This window comes from Patagioenas fasciata, chromosome 1, assembly GCF_037038585.1.
Source record: "Patagioenas fasciata isolate bPatFas1 chromosome 1, bPatFas1.hap1, whole genome shotgun sequence".
NCBI lineage: Eukaryota > Metazoa > Chordata > Aves > Columbiformes > Columbidae > Patagioenas > Patagioenas fasciata.
In genome coordinates, this window is record NC_092520.1 from 90858718 (window position 1) to 90871327 (window position 12610).

Sequence of the window (12610 nt, forward strand, 5' to 3'; positions counted from 1 at the left end):
CTCCAAAATGGGCCTTTTTTTATTTTTTTTTTCTTTTTTGTGGTGGGGAAGACATAAAAACTGTACTGATTAAACCAGGACAAGTTAAAATAAAGGCAACAATCTTCCAAGTCAAGCAGAACATGAAGTGTTAAAAAGGAATGCATGTTTCCTTCTGCAGGATACTTATGAGTTTCTCTTCAGACATTGGTACTGCTGCCGGTCCTTACAGCTCTGTGAACCCCTGAAATCCTGTTGAGTGCTCAGATGCTGCTGTAAATTTCGTAACAACTTCTGTCCCTGGTATTAACAAGCCTATCACATAACTGGTAAATGCATTCTGCTTCTCAGAAAATGAAAACCAGAGAGGCTGACAACTTTCAGGATATAAAATAAGTGTTTTTTCACCCTTTCCTCTTACCTGCTTAAGGATTTCTGCTGCCGTTTCATGTGAACAATCAAATATCACGTAGAATTCCTTGCCCTTCTTCATCTCCTTGAGTAAAGGCCTGGCGTCTTTATTCCCAGAGGGTAGCTGGCGGATTTTGATTTTAATGTTGTATCTAGAAGGGGCTTTGATGAGTTCTTGCAGGCGAATTAGACCTGAAAAATGATATGCAGTTGATATGCAGTTAATACAACTAACCATTCTGTGTAATGAATATTTATTGTCACTTAAGCAGGGTCTCTTGTCAGTCCAACATATTTCACACACCCAAAGGATAGTTGTCAGCTTCATATTTGCCAGCCTCCTAATATTGTTATAGCTTTTCCTTTTCATGGTTATACTTGGCTTCAGCTTCCAAATATTCTGAAATATATTTTTAATTGGTTGACTATAGGATATGTTTGCATTGATACTATATTGTTACAATTTATTGTAAAAAAAGATATAATGCTTCTTCCCTGGTAGATAATTATTATTTCAATATTAAACAACACGAACATAGAACTGAAGAAATCTCCTTACTAACTTTCATACCTAATGGCAAGCATGAGCAGATGAGGGGAGATAGAGGGAGAAAAATATTCAGTGTCCAGCACCCTCCATCATGGCTCACTTAGAAACCAGCAGTTAGCCTGAGTGGCACTTACCAATAATTACTCTTATTAGGCATTCAAATGGCTCTCATTGGCCCCATTTCAGCATACATTGTAATAGTCTGGAGGAGGAGCCTTGAATTTTTCTTATCATCGTTATAGAGACAAAAAGCCTGAAGGCATAGTGACTTGCCTGAGGTCACTCAACCAGTCTGAGATCTTATAAAAAACTGAAATATGTTGAGATCCACACCTGTCAACACAAGAACATGGTTTCTAAGACTATGTCTTTGGCTGGTACAAATCTACATGGCTTATTTGAAATCAGTGGAGCTAAACCAGTTGAAGAGTTGTCCAAGTATTTAAACACAGTGTAATTCTACTAGCTAATTCAGCACTCCTATGTAATTTGTACTGCCTCCAAAACCTAAGAAAGACAGTTAAGAGTTCTTTGAGGTGTGTGATTACAGCCTTTCTCATTATCCATGAATATAATTTACCCACAAAAAACTCATGATCTCCTGCTGAGTGAAAGTAAAAGGCTGCTTTAAAAAATGTGCATAGAGAGAGAGAGAATACAGGCAAGAAGCACTTCTTGAACAAAAATCAATCAAATTTCTAATATGAAAAACCTTATCGCTCTCCTGCTGGGAGTGGGTATATATTTGTCATGTGCCTGAATGTCCTTGGTTGAATGGTCCAATGGTATATACAAAGCAAGATGAAGCACCACTATTGCGCCTGAGGTTAGTGAGTGATTACTACTTTGAGGACTGTTGGCTTTCACTCAAGTACCAGTAATGTGTTTTGGAAAAAATAATCTTTTCCTCTGCCTGCAATTCTGAGTCTGTTCTTTGCAGTTTTTCAAGTATCAACAATTAATATAGAATATTAAGCATCATGAGTATTCAAATGTAAATTAGTGCATGTGCTGTGAGATTGGAGCCTGGCTGGAAGCCACCCTGTGTAAATATGAAACAATTTGAGCTCATTATTGTTAGAACAAGGCACATGCTTCCAACACTGCCTAATAAGTAGGGGAGTTTATGTAATCTGGCTGTAACGCTGTAGCTTGGTTGTCCCATGCACTTGTGTGTTCAGCCCTGGATCGCAGTGCCTTGGCCAGTATAATGAATAGAGACTCTAAGAGGGAAACCTGAGAGCTGGGAGGACGAGTTCAGCATGTAGGGAATCTTGTACCTTACCCGCAGCCTCAGACTGAGTATTGTTGTTCCTCTTCTAGCAACAAAAATTACTGAAGGGCAAGTGTGGTGAAGAGTAGAAGAAAAGGATTTGTCCAACCACCTCCATCTCCTTTTTGGGAGAAGAAAAGTGTTGTGTGCTTTAAAATGTCTACATCAGTTACAAGAAACTTGGACCTTACACTTCTCATCACTTTCTTCTGCCACATGAAGTGAAGGTAAAGCCTAGCTACAGTCTACTGAAGAAATCAAAGAAGCAGTGAAAAGAGCTCCAGTTATTTTTTTGGACAACCAGGAAAAAGCCTGGATCAGCTGTTTGTCAATACAATTAATAGCACAGGGAATAACCATCAGAGCTCTCCTTCCCTTCTCTGCAGGGGGTGGGGAAGGCCTGGGCAAGAACACTGCTCAGGGCAATCACTCTTCTCTGGCTTGGTGAGATCACCTCAAGATCCATCTACAAAAGGCAGGAGGCGTCACAGGCTGCCCACGAGGTTGGGAAGGGAGCAGCGGGCCAGACTGGGAAGGGCTCAGAAGTGACACATCCTGGACATTGACTCCCTCTCTGCCAAGCTGGTGATGCGACCTGCACAGAGACGCAGGACTGCGCTGGAGCAGGAACTCGGATAGGAAAGATGATGTAGAGTCTGGCCAGGTGGAAGCTGCAGTGGCTGAGCATGAACTGAGAGGTTTAGCCAGTCCTACTGAGAGGAATGGTTCAATTTATGGCTTAAAAAATCATACATATATAAGGACAGAAACCAGGCTTGTTTCACTAATTTTCTAGGCCTACTGTCTGTGTTCTGCTGCCTTTTACCTAGACATCTAAACACTTTCTTCTGTTCATTTGGAAGCAGGGTTGAGAATTTTCTGTATTGTTAAGAAAGTGTCTTGTGGTCTCTAATACTGATCGATTCAGTAAGTTTTGGGGTTGGATTTCCTACTGCAACTAGTGGTTTGATCAAGAGAAATAGTTTGCTCTCACACTTGAGTAAAATATTAAAATATGTGACTGTCTTTAAATACTTAATATAATTTAATGATGTCTAAAACTACTGCAAGTTGTGTGTGATGTTGAGTTCAAACATGCTTAACGTAAACACTGTGTTTCAAGAGGCAAATAATAATGCATTCTGGCAGTAAGCGTGGTAGTGTGTGTTGATAGAAAGTATTCACCTCTCCATTTCCCTTTTAAAAAAATTTTAAATTAAAAATATGTATAGGTAATAGAGCCAGACTTAAGTCTGAAGAAATGCTTTTACTGCTTTTGTAATTCTTTTCATTAGAAAACTGTGTTAGGGTTAGCAAAGTTAGATGTTTCTTGTAACTGCAGTTCAAAGAAAGCAAAATCAGTCAAAACTCAAATTCTGCCCTGTACAAACTTACCGAACAGATATGATGAAAATATTCTGATCTCCTGAGCCTTAAACCAATACCAGGAGAGCAGAATAACAAGTGGGAAAAGTCAGGGATTCTTACAGAAGATGAGGAATTTGATGTAGTTGCCCTTCTCAGCACCTGGTAGGTTAGAATTATTGAATTCAGGGAAGATAGATAAAAAGCAGAGTGAAACCTGTACTGAAGGCTGTGTTATTCATTTTGTTTGACTTGTTGATAACTGAGACAAAGTCATGTGTCTGGTACAGATCAATGTGCCAAATAACAAAGTGCAAAAGTGGGATATTGGAAGGGATCTATTACAAACCACTAAATTAAGCCAGAGAACAGTATGTCTACCCAGTTCTAGCATGTGGAAAGATAAACCATAATTTATGGTACCTAAGTTTGGGAAATGTATGCTTGATGTATTGTGCAGTCTATTGCAAGGCTTCATTAGATCATCTTTAAATTTCAGGATACAACTTTTTGTCTTACACAGAGGCATTCCATTTGATATAAACTAAGTCTTTTTTAAGACCTTGATGAAAAATAAAGAGTAATTGATAATCAGAATGAAGCACGATTATGGCCTTGGGACTCTGAATATAACATGGATTATGCTTAACATGGAATAAAGGAGCACAGTCTCAACCTGAAAAATAAATACAGTTGCTTAGCAGTCTTATTTTTACTTATCATTGGACAGCTATAGACATTAATGAGCAGGATGAGAATTTCAGAAAAACTGTGAGGTGTTTAAATAAATATTTACTCTATAGCCAGAAGTGATTAATTTACTTTCAAGGAAGATGACTTGGGCTGGAAATCATCTTTTGACAGCACATTAAGGACAGCAATTAGAAATCAAAATCAGCTTTACTATTTTTATATATATTGAAGTCTAAGAGACAAGAGGGTAAAAATCTGATAAGCTCAACTCAGGAAACATGAAGCAATTTTGCAAATGTATTTTGGGAACAAAAACCAAGTTGTATAACTGCTGTATGTCCCTCTGGACAAGACAGTAAAATTGTTTAACACTTTGGTTTTGGTAACATTTAACATGATATTTGATGAGAAGCAGAATGAGTAAATATGTCCTATTCCAAATATAATTTTAGCACTCTTGGTTGCAGGTTTTCCAGGTCTGCTTACGTGAAATTTGCTTATCATTTACGGTCCTATAGAGTGCACTCAGTAGATTACTAACATTCAATAACTAATATGATAAATATTGGAACACTGAACGAATTCTAGAAGACTGGAAAAAAGTGCTAATGTTTCATCAATATCAGAAAAGGTATGTGAGGTAACATAGAATGGCTTATCCTAGTGAACACACTGGCCAAGCTAAGAGTAAAGCTGTTACGGTGGTAAAATGCTGAAGAACGAACACTTGGGACTATATTTAAGAGAGATGTTAAGCTATCAAGGGAAGAGAGCTCTGCATCACACCAAGTGCCTTTGTTTGGTGTTACAAGTTCTGTTGACAAAAGTACCTTCCTAGATGTAAAGCACTTGCCCCTCGGAGGTGTCCATCTTCATACATCATAAAATCTGTTCATGAAAAATGTGGGACTATAAAATAATCATTTGCCAGATCTCAAAAAGCAGATGTTAGTGGGAAAGCCTTATTAAACAGTCGAGGTCTATGAAGGCTGGTGCTAAGCCATGCAGACATCTGTAGTGCTCTTGTCTCTGTACGTACTTCAAAATCATTGACTGGAAAAAAGTTATGGCTGAAAGACATTTGGATGGCAAAAAAACAGCAACATGGTAAAAGGTGTTTCAAATAAGGAGGTTAGGAGGGTAGGCACAAGCGATTTGGATGATTTGGTATGAGGTCACTCAAATGAGCTGGTTTTTTTTAACATGTCTCAGTCCAGACTTGTAACGGCCTTTCCATTGATGGATGTGTTCATGCAGCAATGAAAAGTGTAACTACAGGAGGTGGGTAAATACAGCTTGGCAAACTGGCACAGTATGTGTCCTCCATGCTGCAGCTGGCTATAATGGCACATGGGCTTGCAGCAGTGCTGTAGTGTGAAGGATGAAAGCAGAATTTTCCACACTTAATCTACAAAATAGACTGTTAACAAGGAGCAAGGCTAATTTCAACCTGAATAATCTGAGTATGGATCACTGGAAGTTCACTGTTACAGCTATGAGTTCATTGTTTCTTCAGGACTGAAGCTGTTCTTCACATACAATTAGTCTTTATAGAAAAAAAAAAGGTTAATATTTTTTCCTCTTTAGTGTAACAATGTCAAACATGAGAGACAAGAAATAAAAAGAGCTTGAGCTAAATGGTGTCACTCTAACTCAAAATCCAAAGACTATTTATATTGATCAAAGTTGACCTGTTTACTCTCCTGACTCCAAGTTAATAAGATGATTGATGATTAATTTACTTCGTAAATATCTCTGCAAATGAAGTCTCTTTAATATCAGTAATTTTCCAGCTGAACACGTACACAACACTTAGTGTTTGGGAATGCTAATTTGATAATGGAGTAGGCTAAAAAAGACGTCTACTTGTTTATTCATGAGTATATTTTGGCATACAGTGCTAGGAGCCCAGCAGAAATCCTGCTGAGCTAGATCATCTAATGGAAATGCAAGAAGACCACTGTAGTAAGCCCAGCCTGACTTGTCCCTCTGGTTTATGCTCTGAGTGAGCAAAATATGGGCACTGAGACCTTCATCTTGGATCTGGGAGGAAACATGCTTCTTTTGTGCTGCCAACAGTGCAGAAAGAAATACAAAATTCAGGTTTGGCTTTTTATTTTGTTTGTTTGTTTGTTTTGTTTGTTTGCTTGTTACACAGGATTCTGTCTTTCAGACGTACTTTTATAACGTAATTTTAATAAGCATGTTTTGGTTTTCTTTTGCATACTCCCTTTAAAGTTTTAGGCAGATGTCTGAGCTCATGGGTCATCCAGGTTTGTTTTATGTTTTTACGAAAGAATCAATTCAAACGTTACTTGCATATCTGTAGAGCTCCAGAATGTCTTATACCTCTGTGAGCAACGGGAAGAGAAAGGGGACTGCAAGTCTCTGGGGGAGGTTGACAGTGAAGTGCTTAATTAGCACTAATGACTGCTAATGCACAACAGGATTTTTCAGAAACACGTATGGTTCAGCTACACCTTTACTATAATGAGATCATGTTGAAGGATGATGATGACGAGAGTTTACAGTGGAATAACTGTCAGTGTGAGTCTTATTTAGTTGGCTATATTTTTTTCATCTCTATAGATATGATGTCCCCAAGAAAATACTTCCTCCTGCTTAGAATTTGTCCTTACCTGTAACTTTGTGTGCTGCAAAAGACAATTATTTGCCAGACCTTGCTTAGTACTTCCTGTGTTTTGACGGGAGAACTATAGACCTTTCTGAGCTTTTAATGGTTTGTTTATACGCAAACTTTTTATTGGGAAACCAGACGATGGACCCTTAACCCATGACAGCATCTATACTGTAGGAGAGATTATGTTCTCTGCAGTCATGCTTCAAATAAAATTTGGTGTGTAATTCTGCTGGACAGGACTCCTGAGAGCAGTTTAGGTACACAGTTCTCTCAATGACCAGAGCAGCTAATATTTTTCTCAGAAACAAATACAGTACAGTATATGGTGTCAGCTACAGGGATAGTAAAGCCTATATATATAAAGACATGCAACAGTGGCTCGGACTTCCTTATACCACTGACGCTCTTCTACCCTCCATGTATTTAAAAAAAAAAAAAAAAAAAGTCTTAACCTCAGTTCCCAGAAACAAGTGTATTATTTTTCTTTTTTTCCTTTTTTTATTCCCCCATGAATAAAAAGGGACATGTTACTGATAATGATTTCCCATGCTGGACATCTGTTACTACCATGTGCATCAAGGAGAGGTTCTTGTGACAAAGAATGAAAGATCTTCTCTGAGTTAAGAGTCCCAGGCTTGAAACATTCACATGAATTGCAACTTTCAGATTCCATCTTTGGTCCCCAGTTGACAAATGACTTGACTGTTCCTGGGACAGTTTCAAGGAACAAAGTAGAGGGAATCCCTAATCAGTCCTGCGCTAGAATATTTATCAGTTTGAAGCTGTGGTATTGGTTCCACAGATAGGAAGCAAAACATGATTTAATATTTAGGATCTGGGAACTACCTCCTGGTGACTTCTTGAGGTCTGATGAAACAAGCAGCTTTCCAAAAGCCATTGCACCAGAAGGACGCTCCAGGTAGACTACAGACTTCCCTAAGATGAGGGTCAACCCTGCATATTGGGCCCTCTGTTCCTTTCAGAAGGGAATTTCCTATTACAATCACCCTTCTATCTTTCTTATCAGAGGTAGTCTTCAGCTGTGTAGTCAACCGCCTCTTCCTATGTGATCTTGTAGGCAGGCTTGGCACCACCTCCTCACCTACCTCTTCTTCAAGATCCAGGGCCTCAAACCTATTACGGAGGGGCACCTGGGGAGGCAAATCAGCAATCCCAAACATACTGTGATACTGTGATACTGTGAGAGCTGCTCCTTAAGAGACCTTTTTCTTCTGTATTCTGGGCAAAACTGCTGTTAAATACACCAAACTGAACTATCACAGGCACTCTCTCATGTGTACATTAATATAAGTACATGACGTGCAGCGCACCGGTATTGCTTACCTGTGCTGTCTTCATATACTACTGTCACTATTTTCCAGTTGTAGTACAGCACAAGATCCAAAACTGCTCTGCTGATGGCTGCATAGTCTGGATAGAGGTTGATATAAAACGCGTCTTTGTTGTCCACCGTCGGGTGCTTCCATCGGGTCTGAATGTGTGGGACTTCCAGTGCATTGCAAATGGACTGCACGGCGCTGACAGAGGAGCTGTGGGAAGGTCCAAACAGAGCAGCTACACCAAGAGCGAGCTGGTCACATGCTGAAGGGGAGAGGACGGGAGAGGAAGAAGCAGTTAGCTGGCAGAAGCAAGTAACTCGTGTGATGTTTACTGAGATCATTTATTCTTCGTCTGCCCCCATCATTTCAAAGGGAGAACAGATAACCATGTTACTCCCAAACCCGCTGAGAGAGATGCAAATGGTTCCTGAAAATTGCTTTAATGATTAGCATTATATCCTAGAAGCTGCTTCATACAAATGAAAACCAAACCCGCTTTTCTGCTCATTACCTTCAGATCACATTAATTCCTAAATTACCTTTCTCTGAATGACATTATCCTGGAGAAATCAGGAGCTTTCTAGTGACAGACTTGCCAGAGGGACGTCAACATGAACTAAGTTTCATGGCAGCGTGTCAAGAAATATGTTCATGGAGACAACATAACACTATATGGATTCCCTTCATGACTGACAAGCTTCCACCAACGTGAGTTGCTTTAACTTCAGGCTACTGAAGGAATATAAACAGTAAAGGGCACTATGATTCATGTGGCTCCATAATCTGCATTTACGAAACAGGCCATAAAGCCTAAAGCCCTCAGTTACAACACAGGGAGATAAAGCACCAACACACACTGACATTTTAATACATTTCCAAATCAGTCAAACCCTACTATCAACAAAAGTTTCTTTCTCCTTGTGCCTGTATCTCATCCGTAGGAATCCCTCTGTGGGTGTCTTCTCATTTTTCTTCCCCTCCCACATCTTTTCAGGCTAACAGACAGAAGATGAAGTAATATTACTTCTGTCCATTAGCAAAATTTACTGCAAATGTTTCTACTAATGTCTTTATTGACTGGGATAAAGCCCCACACTGAGTTGCATTGCTGTACTCTTTGCAATGTAGTTCTTTGTGGAAAATTTAGAAATTACAGTGATTGGTTGAAATACTAAGTACACAAACATCCACAATGAGCTGAAATTCTTGAAATTAATATTTAGCTCTCTGGTAGTAAAAGAATATGACAGAAAATAAACTATTTTCTGTTTTCAGTCTACAAATGAGTGTTTTACAGACAGCATAACAAACACAGGCTCTCAAGGTTTAGTTCAGAAGCCTTCTTAAAAGATCATAGGTTTTAATGTGCAAATGGCATAAATAGTATCAGTATTTCCTGACGAGAAGAAATTACTACTCTCTGAATGGATTCCTTGCATGTATATTTACAAAAAAAAATTATAATTAACTCCTTCCTACAGGTTAAATGGAGAAAGTACTTTCACAATAGTCACAGAAGAGATCCTCACACTACAAGGAATCTAGAATCCTGTCTTAGTCTGAATTATATGGATTGTAAATCCAGCATGCCTGTTTGATAGCATATAGTTCCAGCATATATCTGATACTTGAAAAATAATGCAGTAAAGAGAATTCAAAGCTATTTTCAATGTTCTTTGAAAGCGTTCTCTTTTTTCACAGTCTCTAGTAAGAAACTAGAGTACCATGGGCAGAATTTAGTGATTTAGACATTTGGAAGGCGACAGGTCACTGGTATTCTAGCACAATTTGTGATGTGAAGCTTGTTTATTTTCCAGACCTCATTTGCCTTATAGCAGACACATCTTTTGCCTTATAGCAAGCATATCTGGTACCATTTACAGAGAGAGATGTTATAGTGAACTGCAGAGCACATCTGCAAATTCTTAGCAATCTATGGGACTTTCACCAGACTTGCTTGCATGAGACTATGTGCATACCACCCAAATCCAGGAACTAGATTGCTGTATATAAAATTTTAGAAAACTTCAAGGTTGCCTCCTAGAGGTGTAGAAATACACTGTGCTTAAGGAGAGCTATGACTTTTTTTTCCTCTTTCTGTTTAGGACTGAAGTAAATTAGATGCAAGTAAATTGGACCATAATCTTCCCTCTGAGAAAAATAAAATAATAGGCAATAAAATTCCAAACCTGTCCACTCCAAATCTTATAGTTGTTTAGAAAAGAGAAATTTACTTCTGTCTCTAACCCTCTGAAGCATTAATATTTCAGGACAGGGAGGGTATTGGCCTCTGTTCTTTAAAATACAATAGAAATAATTTGTTATGAATAATGGATATCTGTGTGTATATGCTATTTATGGGTTGTGACATGCCACTATGCTCCCTGTTAGTCCGTGATCATATTCTACAGAATTCCAGGTGGCAAATCTATTTTTTGAAAGAAAAATGGGTGGACTTGTCACCTTCCATCTGGAGCTCTTAGCATGTGGACAGTATGTAGGTGTTCTATCAGAAAATAGAAGATAAGTCCAAGTCCAGCTTCATTCTCAGTTTAAATGACTTCGAAAGATGAATTTTATGTTACTGTTCATATCTTACAATCAGAGCGAAAAAGGAGATCAAGTTGGGGAAAGGTAGTATAGAACATGTATGTTCTGACACAATAATTAAGATGATTACCTCTTCTTGAGGCTTCAAAACTATCAAAAAGGTTAATTCTCTGGATATCGTAGGTTAATGTGGTATTAGGCATCAGTGTTCTGTTTCTATTAATGTTGGTGACTGCAAACTTGAAAGCCAATTCTTCAATATTAACAGGTTCATTTTCCACGGTTTCGAATATCCCTCCTGTTGAAACAGAGATAAATGAGGAGTATTATTCATCTCTTCATCACTGTACATAAAAAGATAAAAATAAATAATGAGCAATAATAATCTGAGTGTTCATAAAGGAAAACAGTTAAAATTGCTGTTGAAAGCACTACAGCAAAAGTATATTGGATCATTAGTTTTTATCTACAATGTCACTGTAGGTTAACTCAATATTATGAATGTTGCTTAGACAAACATCTGTGAAAGATGATGCATGTTTATTATTCAGGCTTTTCAAAAGAAAATTTTTAAATGCTTGTGGAAACTTCTATCAAGTTTCCAACTAATGAAAGTAGTGATATTAATGAGTCTCGTTCCCCCGATTCCAATGTAATCTTATGTTTAGAGATGAAACTTGGATGTGTTGGAGATGTTTTCTGAAGCGTTTCTTGGCAGTACGAGATCCACATTCAGAAGCAACTTAGGAATTTGAGCAGAAATGGACTGATTCCACTCAAGATCAATGTCTTAGTAGAGCTTTGATTTTATAAATGTTAAGCAATGTTGTTGGCCATTTCTCAGTTTGCCCACAGAAAGGCAAGTACTTTTACTTTTTTGAAGTTCGTTACTGAATGAACTGAACTTGTTGATGCGGAACATAACTGAGCCACACGTTGCTCCCACAGAAGATTTCAGCTCTGTGCCAAAGTGTCAGGTGATCTCTCCAGTCGTGTAGTGTCTACCAGTACTATGATGGCCCTGGTTTAAAAGTCTCTTTCCAAGGACAGCACAGGATCTAGGACAATTGCTCTCAACTTCATGTCATATTCATATCATATTCATATCATATATAGACTCTTCTTCCAACACCTGCCTTGAACTATCTGAACAAAGACATGTCCCAACCCATTCTGTGCAATCCCAGCTGGGCGACTGCTCTATGAGTGCTGCTCAATATTTCAGAACTTAACTTCTACATTTCAGACTGAAATGATATATGCTTCTTTTTCCCTTTTTAAAAAATGAGGTGAATCTGAGCTTTTCTTTAACCTGAAAGCAAGTCTTCCAAAAGAGGACCTTTAAGTAACCAATCTGAATTTTGGAAGCGTTCGGAATGCTTTGGCACGTACTTTGAGACATGGAAGGTGGCTGTGTTTCAAGTCAACAGGCTGTCCCACTTACACTGGGATGTCTACTCCTACTAGCCTCTAGAGACTTTATTATGCCAACAACACATTCAGGCTGTCTAGGAGCACTGGGATTTGATGAATGCATAACAAACACAGCTAATTTGAAAAAAAATAGCTCCTTTAAACAGCAATCTCCAGCTTCAGTACTTGATTTTGCAAGTATAATTTACTCATTTAGTGCAAGTCACTAGAGAATACTTTGGATTTCTCAGTTACATATTTTCCCATTTCCCCATGTGAAATTTCAGTCCTAGATATCACTTTATATTTTCTGAGCATCAGAATGTATTCAGCTAATGCTCTGCAATCTCTTGCAATTTTGATGTCACCAGTGTAGGAACAGTGCAGTCATTAGC

At 38.4% G+C, this 12610-nt stretch overlaps 1 protein-coding gene across 4 annotated transcripts in view; it reads right to left on the reverse strand.

The window, feature by feature from the left end:
- GRIK1 (glutamate ionotropic receptor kainate type subunit 1) overlaps positions 1–12610 on the reverse strand; it is a 172444-nt gene that overhangs the window by 66063 nt on the left and 93771 nt on the right. For all 4 annotated transcript variants that reach the window (XM_065862613.2, XM_065862614.2, XM_065862615.2 and 1 more), the window contains exons 2-4: positions 10933–11100; positions 8257–8514; positions 401–582 (exon numbers count right to left, since the gene is read on the reverse strand). In XM_065862613.2, coding sequence (XP_065718685.1) covers positions 401–582; positions 8257–8514; positions 10933–11100 — 608 coding nt within the window. The remainder of the gene's footprint in view (positions 1–400; positions 583–8256; positions 8515–10932; positions 11101–12610) is intronic.